Genomic DNA, 20,511 nt, shown 5'->3' with positions numbered 1-20,511 from the left:
CATTATTATTATTTCATTCTTTTTGTATTTGCAGTTTGTTGTCTTTTGCATACCGGCTGAATGCCCAAGTTGGTGTCACTTTTCATTGATTCTGTTATGGTTATTATTCTATGGGATTTACTGAGTATGCCCACAAGAAAATGAATCTCAGGGTTGTTTTTGGTGACATATACTTTGATAATAAATTGCCTTTGAATATTTAACAGGATTGAGGTTTTCTGAGCAGGAGAGTCAGTGAGATACAAATTCAGTGCAACTTGCATGGCTTTTCCTGAGATGTCTAATGACTGAATCATCACCAAAGCCAGAGCTCATAAGACTGGTGAAAAACTGGCTTAATGGTAGTTTTAATGACTGACTACTGTGTGCAGTGGAATCTGTGGTGCTTAATACCTGATCCATAAGACCATAAGACACAGGAGCAGAATTAGGCCATTTGGCCCATCAAGTTTGCTCTGCCATTCCATCATGGTTGAATTATTAACCCCATCAATCCCATTCTCCTGCCTTCTCCCTGCAAACTTTGATGTCCTTACTAGACCTTTATGTGGCTGCTGGGTTAATAAGTTTGTAGAAAACAACAAAGATTGGTGGGTTGTGGGCACTGTAGAAGTTTGGCAAAGGGCAGAGAAATGGCAAGCCAGCCAAGTGCGAGGGGCTTGCACTTTGAGAGATCAAATGTAAAAGTACAATACATCGTTAATGGCAGAACCCTGAACAGTGTTGAAGTACAAAGAGATCTTGAGTTCAGGCCCATAGCTCCCTGAAAGTGGTTGCACATGCTGATAGGTGAAGATATTTGGCATGCTTGCCTTTATCAGTTGGGGCATTGAGTTCAAGAGTTAGGAAATTATGTTGCAGCTTTATAAAACTCTGGTTGTGCCTTTAATTCTGGTCGCCCCACTGTAGGCTCTGGAGAGGATGCAGTGAGTTTTACCAGGATTAGAAGAGATGTGTGAGTAAACTTTTTTTTACATGGAGATGGGGGTTGCTGGAATGCACTGCTGGAATGGACGTGGAGGCGGAAGAGAATATGACAGAGGTTCTTAGGCAGGCACGTGAATGAAGGGATGCTGACACTGTGTAGGCAGAAGGGAAGAGCTTGCCCAGGGATTTAATTACTATTTGATTAGTTCAGTACAACATGATGGGCTGAGGGGCTTGCTCCTGTATTCTATTTTAAGGAAACGATCACCTCCCCACAATCTCACAGAATGGTATAATCTTTAGAACATCCGAACGTATCCTCCGCAGGTACATTGAAATGTTCTGAAAATACCCATTCATCAGGTTGATTCTTTTGGTACTGAGACCACCTCCTTGGAAGTACATTTGGTATTTTGTCTCTAGAGATGTTAGTAGACTTCGGAAGGTCCAAGGTGTGTTGCATACAGCAGGCTCTCACTATCGATGGATGACTGGACCTGGCATTGTGCAGCGACTGAATACGGAAGGAAACATCACAGGGTTTTTGGGACTCACTCACTCAGACCAACATCTCACTGGCTGTACAACTGACCCACATTGTGACATCACTTGGTGCCTAGACCGGTAAAAGGCCAGCTATAGGAAAGCAAGTGTGAGGTAATGCAGCCATAACACAGTTGAGGAGACAGAAACTGTGCTGTATGAGGAAACAGAATTATTTTCATCAGCAAGAAGACATAGAACGAGTTAGCTGAAAGAACAAAGAGAACAGTATGTTGTAAGGGCCTGTTTAAAAGGAAAAGGAGTGAAAATTGAATTATGGAGAGAATGCAGTTTACTTCCAGTCCACAAGATACCCCAGGCATTATATGAGAGCAATTGGTTTAAAGGTACAATTAGACAAAATGGGTACAAATTTCAATAGTCAGATTTGGAGCAGGAAGGACATTGGGAATATGTCAAAATCAATTCTTGTTAATGCTTAGATCTTATTCCCAACATAAAGTTAAAAATTGCCCCAAAGTGGAGCATTTCCCTTCACAGCATATTTGCCAGCAGGAAGATTCATCTTCGGACATAAAACTAATAGCTCTCAGGCTGTTTGATGGTCTGATTATTTTTTTTAAAGTAAATCAGAATGTTTCTGCTCACTCAAGACTTGCTCCACCCTACATACACAGTTTAATCAATGGAGGGTAACGCCAACATGCTGTTGGAGTTGAATATGAAAGGGATTCTTCAAGCCTAAGCTCTCTCCATGGTCAGAATAAATTGGGTCTGTTTGGTAAATTCTAGCTCATTTGGTTCTGCATTATTCATACTGTTCAATTCTTCAACTGCGATGGTTCAGTGAGACAGGATAAATTTCTATTTTCTCTGATTGCAGTTTGAAGCAAACCTCGCCCCCATATCATATGCAGCAGCACAGTGGTGTAGATAGAACTCCCAGTAACCCAGATTCGCTTGCTGTCCGCGTGAAGTCTGCACATTGTCCCTGTGAGAGAATACCGGGAACTGGGACCCCACTCCTGCACATTGGGGTCCCCATTACACGCCAAGGAATTGTGAGAATCAGCACCGAGCCAGCCAGATGCCAAGCCATAGGGATTTCTGAGTAGGGGCCTAGTGGAATATCTGTTCCTCTGGAAACGGGGAGTAAATGGCAATATACAGAACAGACAGTAGACTCTGAAATCAGTGTTACATTGTCCTTACTTCCCATCTCGTCCTGTGCTTTTAGCTCACAGATTCTTGAGTGAACTTATAAAAATTTTCCAAATTTTCAAAACAAAACATTGATTTTTGATTTGTTAATTTAATTTGTAAAGCTCAATTTAGTAGCTGCCCAAAAATGACTGGTGTCCACATAATAACTGCAGGTGAGGTGGGGATGCTGCTCATATTCAGTGCCAAGGTTATCCTGTGGTGTGGGAGGTAGTGAGTGTGCCCTGCCGGGTACCTCCACTGCAACACTGTGGTCCAGCATGGAGACACTTGTGTTACGATGCCAGCACACGTGCACTGTAGTATTGGCACGGTGATGGGTCTGCTTGTCCAACGAGCTGTGGGAGGAGTGAGTATCCTCTTCAGATTCTTGCTCCAGTGACACCTCATCTGACGATCCTAGGAACATTAGGACAAATGCATAAAGAGGAAAAACAATTGGGATGTCAGTTCGTTAAAACAAATTACTGACCAATTATTTCTCATTAGCATATTTAAAATCAAGCAGCATCCACTGGCATATCAAAAGCTGTAAGTACTTCCCAAAACCAGATGGTTAGGGGAGATCAGGCATTAGTGACAGCAACTGACCCATTCATCTCTCATTCACTTGCCCGTGTCTCCCAACTCCACTCCTGCTACCTTCCCGCCTAGCTCAGCCTGCCTATTGTCTTCCATCTCTCCTCAGTTACCATAGAACCATAGAAACTACAGCACAGAAACAGGCCCTTTGGCCCTTCTTGGCTGTGCCGAACCATTTTCTGCCTAGTTCCACTGACCTGCTCACGGACCATATCCCTCCATACACCTCCCATCCATGTATCTGTCCAATTTGTTCTTTTTTTTTTAATTTTATTTTTATTTGGATAAGGAATTCACAAATATCATGTACTTTTTTCACACATATAACCTTTTCCATTTTTTTATATGTATAAAACTATATTTATACATTCTTAAGTACACATTGAGATGATATAAAAGGAAATTAGACACTTAAATAGATAATTATGTACTGTGGTAATTCTAATCTATTAGGCTAAGTAATGGTATTAGTTGTTAAGAAAAATGGTAATAATAGTTTCCATATAACCCTTCTGGACCATTTCCACTGGTCCAAAATGTTGTATATAAGCCTATGTAACAACCATTGTAGGTGTTTATATCCTAATTTGTTCATGCTTGCTCCTGCCCACAGACATAATTATCCAATCCCTATGTACTTATTTACTTAATTTTTTCATTTTTTATTCCTTTCCCAAATCTTTCCCTTTACTTGTGTTAATTCTCTATTTTCCAAAAGAAAACAAAAAAAAAAAAGACATTTAGACTAGGGGTGCTTACGTTAGTAATATTACTGTGTTGATGAGAAGAGCAGTATAAATCATTAGGAGAGTCATCTAAAGTCTGCTCGCATTGGGGTTATATATTCAATCCATTTATTCCAGATTTGATAAAATTTTTCTTTTTGAATTCTCAGGGAGTAAGTCAACTTTTCCATTTTAAATATTTCCAAGATAATTTCGTGCCAATCTTCTAATGTAGGTGGTATTGGATTTAGCCACTTTCTAGTGATTGATTTCTCACTTGCTGCTAAGAGGGCCTGCAGCAACTTTATATCTTCCTTCTGTTCAAGAAACAATACATGCCCCAAATAGAGCGTCTCAAAGTTCAGAGGTATCTGGGACCCAAGTACCTTAACTAATGTTCTATGAATACCTTCCCAATATAGACTTAATTTAGGGCAATCCCAGAAAATATGAAAATGATTTGCCTCCTTGGAGCCGCACCTTCTCCAACACGTCACATTTGTATCTTTATATTTTTCCTGATATGGGGTCTTGAAGTATCTTATAATGTTTTTCCAACAATGTTATCTCCAAGTCAAAGAATTAGTCAAGGACCATTGAAAGCTGCAGATTTTCCCCCCAAGCCTCCTCTGAAAGTACCAACCCCGCTTCTTTCTCCCACTTCTCTTTAATATACAGTGTATTTACATTTTTAGCATGGGAGAGTGCATTATATACTCGAGAAACTGATTTACTAGGTATTGAACTGCAAGCCGAATTCAGAATCTTGAAAAATTCTAATTCTACTGTTGATAGGTCTGTATATCTACAACTCTGGTTAACATAGTTTCGTACTTGAAGGTACCTAAAAAAGTCATTATGTTCTAGGCCATGTTTGTCCTGCAGGATTTGGAAACATTGTAACACTCTTTTATCTATAAATGAGAGGTAGGTTGTAAGACCTTTCTTTATCCATAGCTCAAATCTTTTATTTCCTCTGTTGGGAAGGAATTCGGTAAGATTTATCCAACTGTTTTTAAATTTTTCCAACTGGGCCATCAATCCTTTGTCAGCTATTGAGGCCTGTAGAGGAAAACTGTCAACTAATCCAAATTCTATTTCCTTCCATCTAGCCTTATATTCCCTATTACACCAATATAACAGAGGGGTTATCTGTGAGGCATAAAAATAATTTCTCAGGCAAGGAAGAACCATACCTCCTCCTTCCTTCCCTAACTGTAAGGTGTTATATCGAATTCTAGGTTTCTTTCCTTGCCAAATGAAGCGAGAAATCCATTTGTCCCATTCCCTGAATTGATTATCATCCACCTCCACCGGTAAAGTACGGAAAAGATACAATAACCGAGGAAGAATATTCATTTTTATAGTATTTACCCTTGAATTTAAACTTAAAAAGGGGATAAGATTCCATCTATGCATATCTGCTTTTATCTCTGAGATTAATGGCCCATAATTTACCTGTGACAGTGTTGAAAGATCCTTCGGCAGGGTTATTCCTAAATATTTTAATGATTTAGCTTCCCACTTAAGATCGTATGTATCCTGCAATTTTTTGGATGGTGTATAATTTAGGGACATAACCTGCGTTTTCTTTACATTTATTTTATAACCTGATATTTTCCCAAAGTCATCCAACAGTGTAAACAATCCTATAAAGGATTTTTCTGGTTCACTCAGATAGACCAAAACATCATCTGTGAATAACGCCACTTTCTGTTCAATCCCTGCCACCTTGATACCTTTTATGATTTCGCTCTGTCTTATTAGTTGGGCAAGCGGTTCAATATATAGCGCAAAAAGGAGAGGAGAAATTGGGCATCCCTGTCTAGTGCCTCTCTCTAAGATGGAGTCAGAGAGGTCCCCATTTATCTTAATTCGGGCTGTAGGGCTGTCATATAGAGTCTGAATTACTTTAATAAACTTTTCTTGAAAGCCGAATCTTCCCAACACTCTGTATAGGAATGCCCAACTAACTGAATCAAAAGCTTTCTCAGCGTCCAATCCTACTACCATTGTCTCTGTCTCGTTCTTATTAACCTGTTCTAATATGTGCAGAGTTCTCCTTATGTTGTCCTGTGTTTGTCTTTGTTGAATAAATCCAGTCTGGTCTAAGTGGATTAGGCCAGGTAAAAGCTTTTCCAATCTGCGCGCTAATATAGATGTAAATAGTTTGTAATCTAAATTAAGAACACTAATTGGCCGATAATTGCCACATTTTAGTTTATTTTTACCCTCTTTTGGAATAACTGAAATAATCGCTTCTCTCCAGGAAGGTGGAATTTCTCCTCTCTGCAAGATCCAATTAAAGGTGTTAAGTAGTAATGGGGCTAACTGTGTCTTCAGGGACTTGTACCACTCTGAGGTAAACCCATCAGAACCCGGGGACTTTCCAGCCTTTAACCTAGAGATGGCCGCGTTCAGTTCTTTGACAGTTACTGGTTCTAATAAACTTTCATTTTGTAAATCTGTAAGTTTAGGTAGATCTAAAAAATTCAATACACTGTCTATATAGGGCTCATTGGGGGCCTGGGGTTGGGAGTACAGCTCTCGATAATATGTTTCAAAACTCTCTTGAATTTTCCCTATTGTACTCTCCACAAGCTTTGTCTTTGGATTCTTTATTTTATGAATTGTATTGTCTGCTTGTTGTTTTCGTAATTTATATGCTAATAATCTAGCTGATTTACCTCCTACTTCATAATTCTTTTGTCTCAGGTAAAGAAAATTTCTTTGAGTTTCCAACGTATAAATATCATCAATTTCACTTTGCAATTTCCTAATTTCCTGTTTTCGATTTGAATTACTTTTGTTGCTATCTACAACTTGAAGTTGTTTTAATTTTCCTTGAAGGTCTGCTAATTTTTGTGCATTGATTTTTTTCATGTGAGTGGTGATGGAAATAATTTTCCCTCTCAGTGCAGCTTTCAATGTATCCCATAAGATCACTGGTGATGTTTCTCCCGTGTCATTAAGGTCTAGATATTCTTTGATTTCTCCCCTTAATCTCTCCATTACTTTTGGGTTATTGAGTATATGTGAGTTTAGCCTCCATAGTGTTTTCCTCATTTTCCTTTCCAGGATTAGAGACATAGAGACTGGGCTATGATCCGATAGATCAATTGTTGCAATATTACAGTTTTTTATCCTGAGTCTATCTGTATTAAAGATAAAGAAATAGTCTATCCTTGAATAGGCTGAATGAGGGAAAGAGTAATGTGTATAATCTTTACTAGTAGGGTGTAATTCCCTCCAGACATCTATAATTCCCAACTCCTCCATCAATGAATTCATTTTCCCAGTCAGAGGTTTATTCTGAGTAACTATTCTTGAAGAATCTAATACAGGATTTAATCTAATATTAAAATCCCCTCCACAAATTACTACCCCTTAAGAACTGACCATTAGGTCAAAAATGTGTCTATAAAATGACCATTCACAACCTGGAGGAGCATAAACATTCAGCAATGTTATTTCTGTACTTCTATTCTTCCTGTGATTTTTACAAACTGTCCTTCTTTGTCTTTAGTCTCTGAAATATGTACATAATTAAGAGTACTTGATATTAAAGTAGCTACCCCTCTTTTGTGACTCAATTTATATGATGAATAAAATGCATGCTTAACGCCCATTCTTTTTAATTTTCCATGTTCAGATTGGCTCATATGTGTTTCCTGGAGGAAAGCTATTTGTGCCCTCTCTTTTTTCAATTTAGACATAATCTTATTTCTTTTAATTGGATTCAAAACCCCATTAACATTATAGGAAATTATTTTTACCAATTCAGTTTGCATTTTTCTCTAGTAGAAAAAAAACTCTCCTTTTCTAACCAAACAGTAAGCAATCCCTTCTCAACAGTAAACCAAGACATATAACCACACCCTAGACATTTTTGAACGTGTAACATTTGAAAATTTTTCCCGACTTCCCACAGTGAGGCCTGAGCACCGACCCGCCTCAGTTCAGAGGGATAACCTCCATCTTCACCCTGTGTTAGAGGGCCCTCAGCAGTTTGAATAATCATAGAGAATTTTCTCCTATTTATGTCTCGACCAAATTGCTATCATTCAAGTTATTCCGCCTAGTTTATTTTCAGTTACCAGTTTTCATTTTACCTTTAAGTCCGATTTACTCTTTTCAGTCATTTCTCTTAATTAATCTGTATTCTCTGTACATTCGCATCTGAATATTTGCAGCTTTTCCTTGTAGTTTGACACTCTGGTTCGAGTGGAGCGTCCTCGCCCCACTAACTGCCACGACTTCTGCCGAATCCTCTCCAGTAGCGACTCCGGTTGGGTGATAACTTTAATAGGTAGTCCCCGGTCCGCCAGGTCCAACGTTGCCTCATCCACCATAGCGTAAGCTTTTGTCCCTTCGTCGTAAAAGACTCTCAGCCGAGCTGGATACAGGGTCTGGAATCTGATGTTGTTTTCCTTCAGGACTCTCCGTGTTTCCGTATATTCCTTCCGTCTGGCAAGAATCCCCGGTGCGTAGTCGTGGTCTAAACTGATTTTACAGTTGTTCCACATGAAACCTTTATTTTGCCATGCCCTTTTAAGCACCTCTTCCTTCGTTCTGTAACTGAGAAATCTGACCAGAATCGATCTGGGCTGGGCGCCTGCTGGAGGCTGTGGTGCCAACGCGCGGTGAGCTCTTTCTATCTGTAGGTCTTTTGCGGCTGGTATATCAAGGTTCTCTCTAAGCAGCTTCTCTATGAAGGGAATCATCAATCCGGGTTTACCTTTGGTTCCTTCGGGAACTCCGTAAATCCTCACATTTTCCCTTCTTGAGCGGCCTTCTTGATCTATTAGTTTCCACTGGAGCTGGTCTTGCAGCTTCAACATTTCTGCTATCACTTCCTCGGCGTTTTGTAGCTTCTCTTCAATTCCAACAATCCTCGCTTCGGCTTCATCTATCCGCGAGTTAGTTTTTGCTATTTCTCCTTTAATATCTTCCAGCTGTTTGCTGTTATCTTGTCGGAACTTGCGAATCTCTCCGAGAATCAAAGACAGAGTCACCGATTCCCCCTCATTATCTCCGTCCTGGCTTGCCATGGGGGAGCTAGGCCCGTCGCCTTGCTGCGTCTCTTTATGTTTATCAGCCTTCGGAGCCGACTTTTTAATCTTGTTCTTAGACATCATCCTTGCCCCGTTTATTAATATAGTTATACAATATTAAGTATTTGTCTAAATTCGATTTTGGGGCAGTTTACCTTCTTTTTTGTCGAGAGACCTTTTCCTTACGCCGCCATTCCCTTGATGACCCGGAAGTCCCCCCCAATTTATTCTTAAATGTTAAAAAAGAAGCCGCATTTACCACCTCGTCTGGCAGCTCATTCCATACTCCCACCACTCTCTGTGTGAAGAAGCCCCCCCTAATGTTCCCTTTAAACTTTTCCCCCCTCACCCTTAACCCATGTCCTCTGGTTTTTTTCTCTCCTTGCCTCAGTGGAAAAAACCTACTTGCATTCACTCTATCTATACCCATCATAATTTTATATACTTCTATCAAATCTCCCCTCATTCTTCTAGCTCCAGGGAATGAAGTCCTAACCTATTCAACCTTTCTCTGTAACTGAGTTTGTCAAGTCCCGGCAACATCCTTGTAAACCTTCTCTGCACTCTTTCAACCTTATTTATATCCTTCCTGTAATTTGGTGACCAAAACTGAACACAATACTCCAGATTCGGCCTCACCAATGCCTTATACAACCTCATCATAACATTCCAGCTCTTACACTCAATACTTTGATTAATAAAGGCCAATGTACCAAAAGCTCTCTTTACGACCCTATCTACCTGTGACGACACTTTTAGGGAATTTTGTATCTGTATTCCCAGATCCCTCTGTTCCACTGCACTCCTCAGTGCCTTACCATTAACCCTGTATGTTCTACGTTGGTTTGTCCTTCCAACGTGCAATACCTCACACTTGTCAGTATTAAACTCCATCTGCCATTTTTCAGCCCATTTTTTCAGCTGGTCCAAGTCCCTCTGCAGGCTCTGAAAACCTTCCTCACTGTCGACAACACCTCCAATCTTTGTATCATCAGCAAACTTGCTGATCCAATTTACCACATTATCATCCAGATCATCGATATAGATGACAAATAACAATGGACCCAGCACTGATCCCTGTGGCACACCACTAGTCACAGGCCTCCACTCAGAGAAGCAATTCTCTACCACCACTCTCTGGCTTCTACCATCGAGCCAATGTCTAATCCAATTTACCACCTCTCCATGTATACCTAGCGACTGAATTTTCCTAACTAACCTCCCATGCGGGACCTTGTCAAAGGCCTTACTGAAGTCCATGTAGACAATATCCACTGCCTTCCCTTCACCCACTGTCCTGGTAACCTCCTCGAAAAACTCCAATAGATTGGTCAAACATGACCTACCATACACAAAGCCATGTTGACTCTCCCGAATAAGCCCCTGTCTATCCAAATGCTTGTAGATTCTGTCTCTTAGTACTCCCTCCAATAACTTACCTACTACTGATGTTAAACTCACCGGCCTATAATTTCCCGGATTACTTTTCGATCCTTTTTTAAACAACGGAACAACATAAGCCACTCTCCAATCCTCCGGCACTTCACCCATAGACAGCGACATTTTAAATATTTCTGCCAGGGCCCCCGCAATTTCAACACTAGTCTCCTTCAAGGTCCGAGGGAAGACCCTGTCAGGTCCCGGGGATTTATCCACTTTAATTTTCCTCAAGACAGCAAGCACCTCCTCCCTTTCAATCTGTACAGTTTCCATGGTCTCACTACTTGATTCCCTCAATTCCATAGATTTCATGCCAACTTCCTTAGTAAATACAGACGCAAAAAACCTATTTAAGATCTCCCCCATTACCTTTGGTTCTGCACAAAGCCGACCACTCTGATCTTCAAGAGGACCAATTTTATCCCTTACAATCCTTTTGCTCTTAATATACTTGTAAAAGCTCTTTGGATTATCCTTCACTTTGACTGCCAAGGCAACCTCATGTCTTCTTTTTGCTCTCCTGATATTTTTCTTAAGTATTTTCTTGCACTTCTTATACTCCTCAAGCACCTGATTTACCCCCTGTTTCCTACACATTTCATACAACTCCCTCTTCTTCTTTATCAGAGTTGCAATATCCCTTGAGAACCAAGGTTCCTTATTCCTATTCAATTTGCCTTTAATCCTGACAGGAACATACAAACTCTGCACTCTCAAAATTTCCCCTTTGAAGGCTTCCCACCTACCAATCACAAGAAAACAACCTGTCCCAATCCACGCTTTTTAGATCCTTTCTCATTTCTTCAAATTTGGCCTTCTTCCAGTTCAGAACCTCAACCCTAGGACCAGATCAATCCTTGTCCATGATCAAATTGAAACTAATGGTGTTATGATCACTGGAACCAAAGTGCTCCCCTGCACTGACTTCTGTCACTTGCCCTAATTCGTTTCCTAACAGGAGATCCAATATTGCATCCCCTCTAGTTGGTCCCTCTATATACTGATTTAGAAAACTTTCCTGAACACATTTACAAACTCTAAACCATCTAGACCCCTAACAGTATGGGAGTCCCAATCAATGTATGGAAAATTAAAATCCCCTACCACAACTTTATGTTTCCTGCAGTTGCCTGCTATCTCTCTGCAGATTTGCTCTTCCAAGTCTCGTTGACTATTGGGTGGTCTGTAATACAATCCCACTAATGTGGCCATACCTTTCCTGTTTCTCAGCTCCACCGATAAGGACTCAGTAGACAAGCCCTCTAATCTGTCCTGCCTGAGCACTGCTGTAATATTTTCCTTAACAAGCAATGCTACTCCCCCACCTTTCATTCCTCTGCCTCGATCACGCCTGAAACATCGGAACCCTGGAATATTAAGCTGCCAGTCCTGCCCCTCCTGTAACCAAGTTTCACTAATTGCCACAACATCATAATTCCACATGTCAATCCACGCCCCCAACTCATCCGCCTTCCCCGCAATACTCCTAGCATTGAAATATATACACCTCAGAAGATTTTTACCACCACTCACAACCTTTCTATCAGCGGATTTGCTTAAACTTTCAATATCATTTATTTTCACCCCAGCCACACTGTCAGCTCTGGCACTCTGGCTCCCATCCCCCTGCAAATCTAGTTTAAAGCCTCCCCAATAGCACTAACAAACCTCCCTGAAAGGATATTGGTCCCCCTGTGGTTCAAGTGTAACCCGTCTCTCTTGTACAGGTCCCACCTGCCTCAGAAGAGGTCCCAATGATCCTGAAATCTGAAACCCTGCCCCCTACACCAGTTTCTCAGCCACTTGTTCCTCCTCCAGAGCATCCTATTCCTACCCTCACTGGCACCTAGCACAGGTAGCAATCCTGAGATTACCACCTTTGAGGTCCTGCTTTTCAACTTCCTACCAAGCTCTCTATACCCACTCTCCAGGACCTCTTCACTCTTCCTTGCTATGTCATTGGTACCGATGTGCACCACGACATCTGGCTGGTCATCCTCCAGAATGTCATGCAATCGATCAGAGACATCCTTGTCCCTGGCACCTGGGAGGCAACAAACCAGCCTGGATTCTCTGTCACGACCACAGAACCTCCTATCTGCACCTCTAACTATTGAGTCCCCTATCACTACCGCTCTCCTCTTTTCCCCCCTCCCTTCTGCACAGCAGAGCCAGACCCAGTGCCAGGGATCCGGCTACTGCAGCTAGTCCCAGGTAAGTCATCCGCCCCCCCCCCCCCCACAACAGTATCCAATGCGGTATACTTGTTGTTGAGGGGAATGGCCACAGGGGAACCCTGCTCTGCCTGCCCTTTCCTCTTCCCTCGCCTGACAGTGACCCAATTTCCTGTCCTCTGCTCCTTTGGCGTAACTACCTCCCTGTAGCTACGATCTATAATCTCCTCATTCTCCTGAATGATCCGCAGGTCATCCAGCTCCTGCTCCAGTTCCCTAACGCGGTTTGTCAGGAGCTGCAGCTGGATGCACTTCTTGCAGGTGTCATTGTCAGGGACACCGGAGGGCTCCCTGACTTCCCACATCCTGCAAGAGAAGCATTCCAACATCCTGCCTGGCATTCTCTCTGCGCTAGACAATCTGAACAAAAAACTTACCGGAACCTACCCTGGCCTCTGCCTGTTCTCGCCGAAGCCTGTTGAGCCAAAGCTGTCCCACTCTGCTCCCTCTCACTCCACTGCCCGCTCACAACGCTGCCCGCTGTATATGGTGGTCTGCTTTTTAAACCTTGGCGCGCTACGTCACGTGCCTGCGCAGTGCAGACCCTTCTCCCCGAGCAGTTTTTTAAAAAAAAACGACTTTTTCGACCCAAATTCTTCCGCTCACTTCTTCAGCTACTTGCTTCGACCCAGTCGCCTCACCACTCCCCTTCTGTTCCTTATACTGGCCATCTCCCCTCTCAGTCCTGATGCAGGGTTTTGACCTGAAATATTGACAACTCTCTTCCTCCCACAGAAGGGTCTCCGTCCTCTGCATTCCTCCAGCAGTTTGTTGTTGCATCTTCTACGATCTCCTTGCCTCCCTCTGAGTTACAACCACCTAATGCTGGAGGTCAGCAGTCCTGTGGGAATAGCACTGTCACCTCATTATCTTGCTCCCATTGGAGCTGTTTGGTCTTTCGCCACCATGCAAGTTTGGACCTTTATTACTGGGCTCTGATTTGTTTTAGATTTCAATGCTAATTTAAAATACTAAGATTCAGTGATATAGGAAATACAAGAATAGCAACTGTCGGAGTTTCAACAAAGATCGACACGAGTGTAATTACTTCTAATACACACTATTATTCTCTGAGCAAAAAAAATGGCCATGTCATAGTATATATACACATATTTTATCACCGGACAGCCAATGTCCCCAAAACATATAGCACACAATGTAACGCATAACATACATGGCGAACTTAACCCTTAACAGTCTGGGTGAATTCTGCCTAATGAAATTAAGGAGTCCTTACACACGCTACCATCCCCCCCGCCACCCCCAGAATTCACCCTAACAGACAAAGTCAAACGAGCAGGGGCCCACAAAACTCGGCCAAACCTACACGGGCAGGTGCTGGGGAGGAAGAACAGTCAATGTCAGGAGGTCTGGAGGTGGGAGGCTGGCCCCTCTGTGGGGGCTGTGCCACTTCCAGCGGAGAGTCCGGGTCCAAATGGGCAGGCCTGAGACGATCCACAGAAACACTGTACATGATACCACCAAATCCAGCGTAAAAAACTTACCCACACTTTCAACATGTGGAACAGGCCATCATAAGCGGCCACAGGGGACCCCGATGTCCATCATAATGCACAAACACATATTTCGCCTCCCGCAGACCCGACAACAGGTGCGACCGCAGCAGGCCATGGTGCCATAGGGGCAGCAGAGTGGAAGTTTTGGCGCTGTCCATAAAAGCTGACCGCTGCTGTGAAGCAAACCATGGGAGTGTGGACGATGGGAGAAACTGTCCCGGCACCTGCAAGGGTTGCCCAAGAACAGTCTCTGCAGAAGAGGACTGAAGGTCTGCCTTAGAGGCCATCTTCAGGCCAAACATGACTCATGGCAGTCTGTCCACCCAACAACCGTCACTGAGGCATGCATAGACAGCGTCTTTCATTGAACGGTGGAACAACCTGCACAGACCGTTGTCCTGAGGGTGATAAGCCGTGGTCTGGTGCAATTTGACTCCCAGGTCACGGGCAACCGCAAACCAAAGCTCTGATGTAAACTGCTTCCCTCGGTCTGAAGACACCGAACCGAACGATCCATGAACCAACAAACACTCGTGCCACCTCCGTGGCTGAAATGGACGACAGTGGAATTGTCTCCAGCCAACATGTGGTCCTATCAATGATGGTGAGGAGGTGAGTAAACCCACAGGACAAGGGGCAAAAGGCCAACCAAATCCATTTTCACGTGGTCCAAACGCTGCACAGAGACTCGAAAGGAGCTAGAGGAGCCTTGGCACATCGATGCACCTTCGCTCACTGACATGCCAAACGAGCACTAGCCCAGTCCCTGACATCCTCCTTAAGCCTGTGCCACACATAATTTTCTGCCACCACTTTCTGTGATGCCCTGCGGCCCAGGTGATAAAGCCTGAAAACGAACCACCGCCAGTTCGCTGGCACAACCGGCCTGGGTTACCCCATCGACACGTCACACAGTAACGAAATGCTGCTGTCACCGAAAACAAAGTTAACCAATTTCAACCATCTGTCTGCCGATCGCAGCGCCTGCACGCTCGGGTCCAAAACCTGGTCTGCCACCATCCGAGCGTAGTCCACGTCCCACTGGACAGCACCAGTGATGGCAGAGGGCAGTGCTCGACGCTGACCAGCCGAGGCCGAGGGGGGGCAGTGCTCAACAGTGACCGGCCGAGGGCAGTGCTCGACGGTGACCGGCCAAGGCCAGTGCTCGAGGGTGACCGGCCGAGGCCGAGGGGGGGGGCAGTGCTCGACGGTGACCAGCCGAGGCCGAGGGCAGTGCTCGACGGTGACCGGCCGAGGCCAGTGCTTGACGGTGCCAGCCGAGGCCGGGGGGGGGGGGGGGGGGGGGGGCAGTGCTGGACGGTGACCGGCCGAGGCCGAGGGAGTGCAGTGCTCGACGGTGACCAGCCGAGGCCAAAGGCAGTGCTCGACAGTGACCGGCCGAGGCCAAGGGCAGTGCTCGACGGTGACCAGCCGAGGCCGAGGGCAGTGCTCGACGGTGACTGGCCGAGGCCGAGGGCAGTGCTCGACGGTGACCGGCCAAGGCCGAGGGGGGGGCAGTGCTCGACGGTGACCAGCCGAGGTCGAGGGCAGTGCTCGATGGTGACCGGCCGAGGCCAAAGGCAGTGCTCGACGGTGACCGGCCGAGGCCGAGGGCAGTGCTCGATGGTGACCAGCCGAGGCCAGTGCTCGACGGTGACCGGCCGAGGCCGAGGGCAGTGCTCAATGGCCTCAGCTTTATCTAGCAGGGGAACTGCCCCCGCTGCATTGATGTGGTTGCCGAGGAGATTGGCCATGGACAGTCCAAACTGGCACTTCGCTGAGTTGACAATAAGACCATGCTGACTGAGGCGCTCAAAAAGTGTTCTTAAATATAGGAGAGTTCGTCCCTAGAAGAACTGGCTACCAAAATGTCATCTAGGTAAACAAACAGGAATGGCAAATCCCTGAGACACTGCCCATGAGGCGCTGAAAGGGCTGGGCTGCGTTCTTCAGCCTGAATGGCATTCGAAGGAAGTCAAACAAACCAGCGGTTTTAGGAATGCCACTCAAGTGGACAGGGACCTGGTGACAACCGCAAACAAGGTCCACCTTCCAGAAAATAATTTTCCCTGCCAGGCGGGCAGAGAAATCCTGGATGTGCAGGATCGGGTTTCAGTCAGGGGTTGTGGCATCGTTGAGATAGCAGTAATCTCCATATGGATAGCGCCCGTTGCTGAAGGAGTCCCTTAAGAGTCTCATACCTGCCGACTTCTGGGGGTGCCGTAGGACGCTTATCACCTGGTCGCCATAGAGCTGTCTCACACTGCGATGACATAGAAAACGTTGTCTCATCTTGCGAACTGGGCCTCTGCCTGAGCAAACCAAATGGCAGCACGTACCTGCCAGAATTCAGGGAGCTTGACAGGAAAGTGTTTTCAGTCATGATTGTAAAATGAGTGAAATCACTCCGGAATTGTCCGGAGGAGCATCGGGGTCACCAGTGTAGGAGTGTTGACACAAATCAACATGAGTATAATTACTTCTAACGTACACTTTATTCCCCCAGCAAACAAATGGTGACATCATGTATATATCAAGAAAAAAAGCCCGGCCCAAAACGTTGTAACATACAATGTGACATGTAACATACATGGCGAACTTAACCCTTAACATTCTGGGTGAATTCTGCCTAATGAAATTAAGGAGTTCCTACACACCATGGAGTTAGATACAGCAATTATGTGCTTGAAGATCAAGCTAACTGAAAGCTTTCTAACTTTCAGTCTCACACACTCAAGCCAACTATCAGCCTTAATGCTCCCTCCAATTGCACACTATATAACTATATACACTCTTTCCCCTCTCAACCTAAACCTATGCCACCCAGTTTTGGACTCCCCTACCCTGGGGTAAAGACCACTCAGCTTATCTATGCCTCTCATAATTTTAAAAACTTCTATGGTTACCCCTCATTCTTCTACGTAAAAGGACTAAAAACCTAGTCTGGGTAGCCTCTCCCTTTAACTCATGCCCTCTAATGCTGGCAACATCCTTGTAAATCTCCCTGCATTCTTTCCAGTTTACCCATGTCTTTTTAATAAGAAGGTAATGAGAACTGTACACAGTATTGCAAGTGATGTTGGAATGGTGCTGTTCCACAGTCGAGGGAACACACGCCAGTCCTCATAATGGGATCACCAGTGGAAAGGGTGAGCAGTTTCAAGTTCCTGGTGTCAACATCTCCGAAGATCTATCCTGGCCCAACAAATCGAAGCAGTTGCATGACAGCAGCTAGACTCACAAATTTTTTACAGATGTACCGTGGCGAACATTCTAACTGGTTGCATCACCATCTGGTATGGAGGGGCTACTGCACAGGATCAGGAAAAGATGCAGAAAGTTGTAAACTCAACCAGTTCCAACAGGGGCACCAGACTCCCCTACATCGAGGACATCTTCAAAAGGCAATGCATCGTCTATTGTCAAGGATCCCCGTCAGCCAGGACATGCCCTCTTCTCATCAAGGAGCCTGAAGCCACACACCCAGTGTTTTAGCAACTGCTTCTTCCCCTCCACCATCAGATTTCTGAAGGGACAATGACACTACCTCACAGTTTCTTTTCCTCTCTTTCTGTACTACTTATTTAATTTAATTTTTATTTATTTCTCATTGCAATATAAAGTTTTTATAAATTAGGTATTGCAACTACTGCCACAAAACAGCAAATTTCACAACGTGTACCAATGATATTAAACCCGACTTTAATTCTGTACGCAGTATTCCAAGTGTGCCTTCACTACCAACTTGTACTTAAACATTAAGTCCCAATTCCTATACTCAATGCCCTGTCTGATTGATTCACTTATTTAACTATTTAAGGAGATACAGTGTGAAGTAGGCCCTTCCAGCCCTTTGAACCGTGCTGCCCAGCAACCCCTGATTAATCCCAAGCCTAATCACAGGGCAATTTACAATGACTCACTGTACACCTTTGGACTGTCGGAAGAAATTGGAGCACCAGGAGAAAATCCACACATTCTATGGGAAGGACATACACACTCCTTACAAATGATGCTGAAATTGAACTCAGAATTCCAATATCTGGTTATATAATAACATTGGCTAACCACTAGTTACTGTGGTGTTATGAAGGCTAATGTGCTAAAAAATCTTTTTCACCGCTCTTTCTACCTGTGACACTGCTTTCAATGCACGTGCACTCCAAGGTCCATCTGTTCTATTACACTTCCTAGTGTCCTACCATTCTTAGTAAAAGTGCTACTCTTTTCCTCCATTTGCAAGAGAATTGAGGCCAAAAGTTTCAATTTACTTACTGTTTGATCGATCATAGGTACTGCTCTCCAGAAATGGGTCCCTCTTCTCATTTGTTTTCTTCACCAGTTCAATAGCTTTGCTCAGGTCTTCAATCCATTTTCCCATCTCTGTCCGGGAGCTGCATAAAGGAATGGGAGAAAGGGCTAAAGACAACAGTGACATTTACAGCAGGGTGCGTATGCACAGCTGGGAAATGTAGTTCCACTGGGGCCAACGCGTGTGGCTGCAAGTAGGATTGCAGCTGGAAAGGGAGTGCAGAGTGGAACTGTGCAGAGTGATATTATACTAGTGTGGAACAGGTTAAAAAAAAAGTTAAGTAAAACCGAGTTTGGGTAACATCCAACAGTCTGGAAAACCTGTTAACCCGACAGCAAAATCACAAAGATACCAGGTTATCTGAGTTTCGTATAAATGATCCCTTTATTCGATTATTTCTCTACACTTCCCTAATCTCCACCTTACTAAGTTAGGAGTAAAAAGGTACCCGTGTCTCCACCAACCAGATGCTTGGAGTTGTCAGTGGGATGGCTGCATGTCTCCTATCACTTGATAATTCCCACCTTCTACTCATCCCCTCCTGACTGGGGGGGCGGGGGTGTGACTGAGATCAGAACTTGGCACAGAGAATTCTGCCGAATACTTAGCTTACCCAGCACTTTCCTTAGTCCTGCATCTAAGGAGAGGGTGAGCAACCAATCAGCTTCACCCACTGAAAAAACACACAGAGGGAGATGGCTGTGTGACAACGGCCTTTCGGCAGAGCTGTTCTGATTGCAAGATGGCGCCAGTGATCATCAGCGACGTTCTGTGGGCTGCAGACAATAGTTCTAAATGTTCTTTTAAGTGTACTCTTTCTAATTGCACCCACCGCAGTCTGCAGCATGCAACTTCCCTCTCAGCAATGTACATTTGAATGAAGTTAACAATCAACAGATCTCCCGATCATCTGAAGGACTTACTGGACCAGGCAGGTTCAGCACTCTTAAGCGGACAAAGGTTCATCACCATGGCTGGAGGGACGTGGGGGGGTGGACGAGGGGGACTCCAAGCCAGGCTGAAACGTGGAGGGATGAGGCCTCCTCCACCCAGCATCTTGTCAGTAAATATACAGTCACTGGAGAACAGAACTGAGGACCTGAGAGCAAGATTGCTGTATCAGAGAGAAATGAGAGACTGTTGTATCGCATGTCTGACCAAAACGTGGCTTTCTTCCAGCACAACAGACGCAGCGATCAGACCCAAAGGCTTCTCTATTTGGACTGAACTTCTGATTCAAAAAAGGCAAGAGGAGGAGGTGTGTGTTTCATGAGAAACTCTCGAGGATGCTCCAATGTGGCGGTTTTGTTGAACTCATGTTCCCCCAACTCAGAACACTTAACAGTCAAATACCGTCTGTTCTATTTACCTGTGGAGTTCTCCTCCATGAACCTGATCGTAGCTTACATACCACCAGTGGCGACGATAAGCACTTGCAATACTGCATGATAACATCTCTAAACAATCATAGTTCGAGACTTCAGCCAGGCTTCTGGCCAATTACCATCGGCATGTAACCTGCAGCACCAGAGGTTTCAACATGCTAGCCCACTGTTATACTAAGATGAGGAATGTCTTCCGTTCAATGCCCAGACCGCATTTCAGTAAATCCAATCACTTGGCTGTCCTTCTCCTACCTGCATACAGGTAAAGGCTAAAGAGCAAAGCTCCAGAGATTAGGACAACAAAGAGGTGGTTGCAGGAAGCAGAGGAGCAGCTATGGGATAACTTCAAGTCAGTGGACTGGGTCGAGTTCAAGGAGTCATCCAGGAATTAATACACCATTGTTGTAACAGACTTTATTAAAACAGTTGTAGATGAGTGTGTCCCCACAAAATCATTCAGCGTCTTCCCCAGTCAGAAGCCCTGGATGAATCATGAGATCCAAAATCTGCTGAAAGCCAGATCAGAGGCAGAAGAAAGCTACACGAGGTCTCGGTACAATCTCCAGAAAGCCATCTGACGGGCGAAGTGGCAATTCCGAACCAAACATGA

The 20,511-nt window shown here is 44.3% G+C and overlaps 1 protein-coding gene across 5 annotated transcripts in view; it reads right to left on the bottom strand.

Annotated features, from left to right (window-relative positions):
• Window positions 1–20,511, bottom strand: part of farp2 (FERM, RhoGEF and pleckstrin domain protein 2) — a 220,429-nt gene that overhangs the window by 38,351 nt on the left and 161,567 nt on the right. For all 5 annotated transcript variants that reach the window (XM_072255826.1, XM_072255824.1, XM_072255825.1 and 2 more), the window contains 2 exons: window positions 18,480–18,598; window positions 2,888–3,051 (listed from right to left, as the gene is read on the bottom strand). In XM_072255826.1, coding sequence (XP_072111927.1) covers window positions 2,888–3,051; window positions 18,480–18,598 — 283 coding nt within the window. The remainder of the gene's footprint in view (window positions 1–2,887; window positions 3,052–18,479; window positions 18,599–20,511) is intronic.

The sequence above is a fragment of the Mobula birostris genome, chromosome 4 (assembly GCF_030028105.1).
Source record: "Mobula birostris isolate sMobBir1 chromosome 4, sMobBir1.hap1, whole genome shotgun sequence".
NCBI classification, from domain to species: Eukaryota; Metazoa; Chordata; class Chondrichthyes; order Myliobatiformes; family Myliobatidae; genus Mobula; species Mobula birostris.
This window is presented reverse-complemented; position numbering and strand designations above follow the sequence as displayed.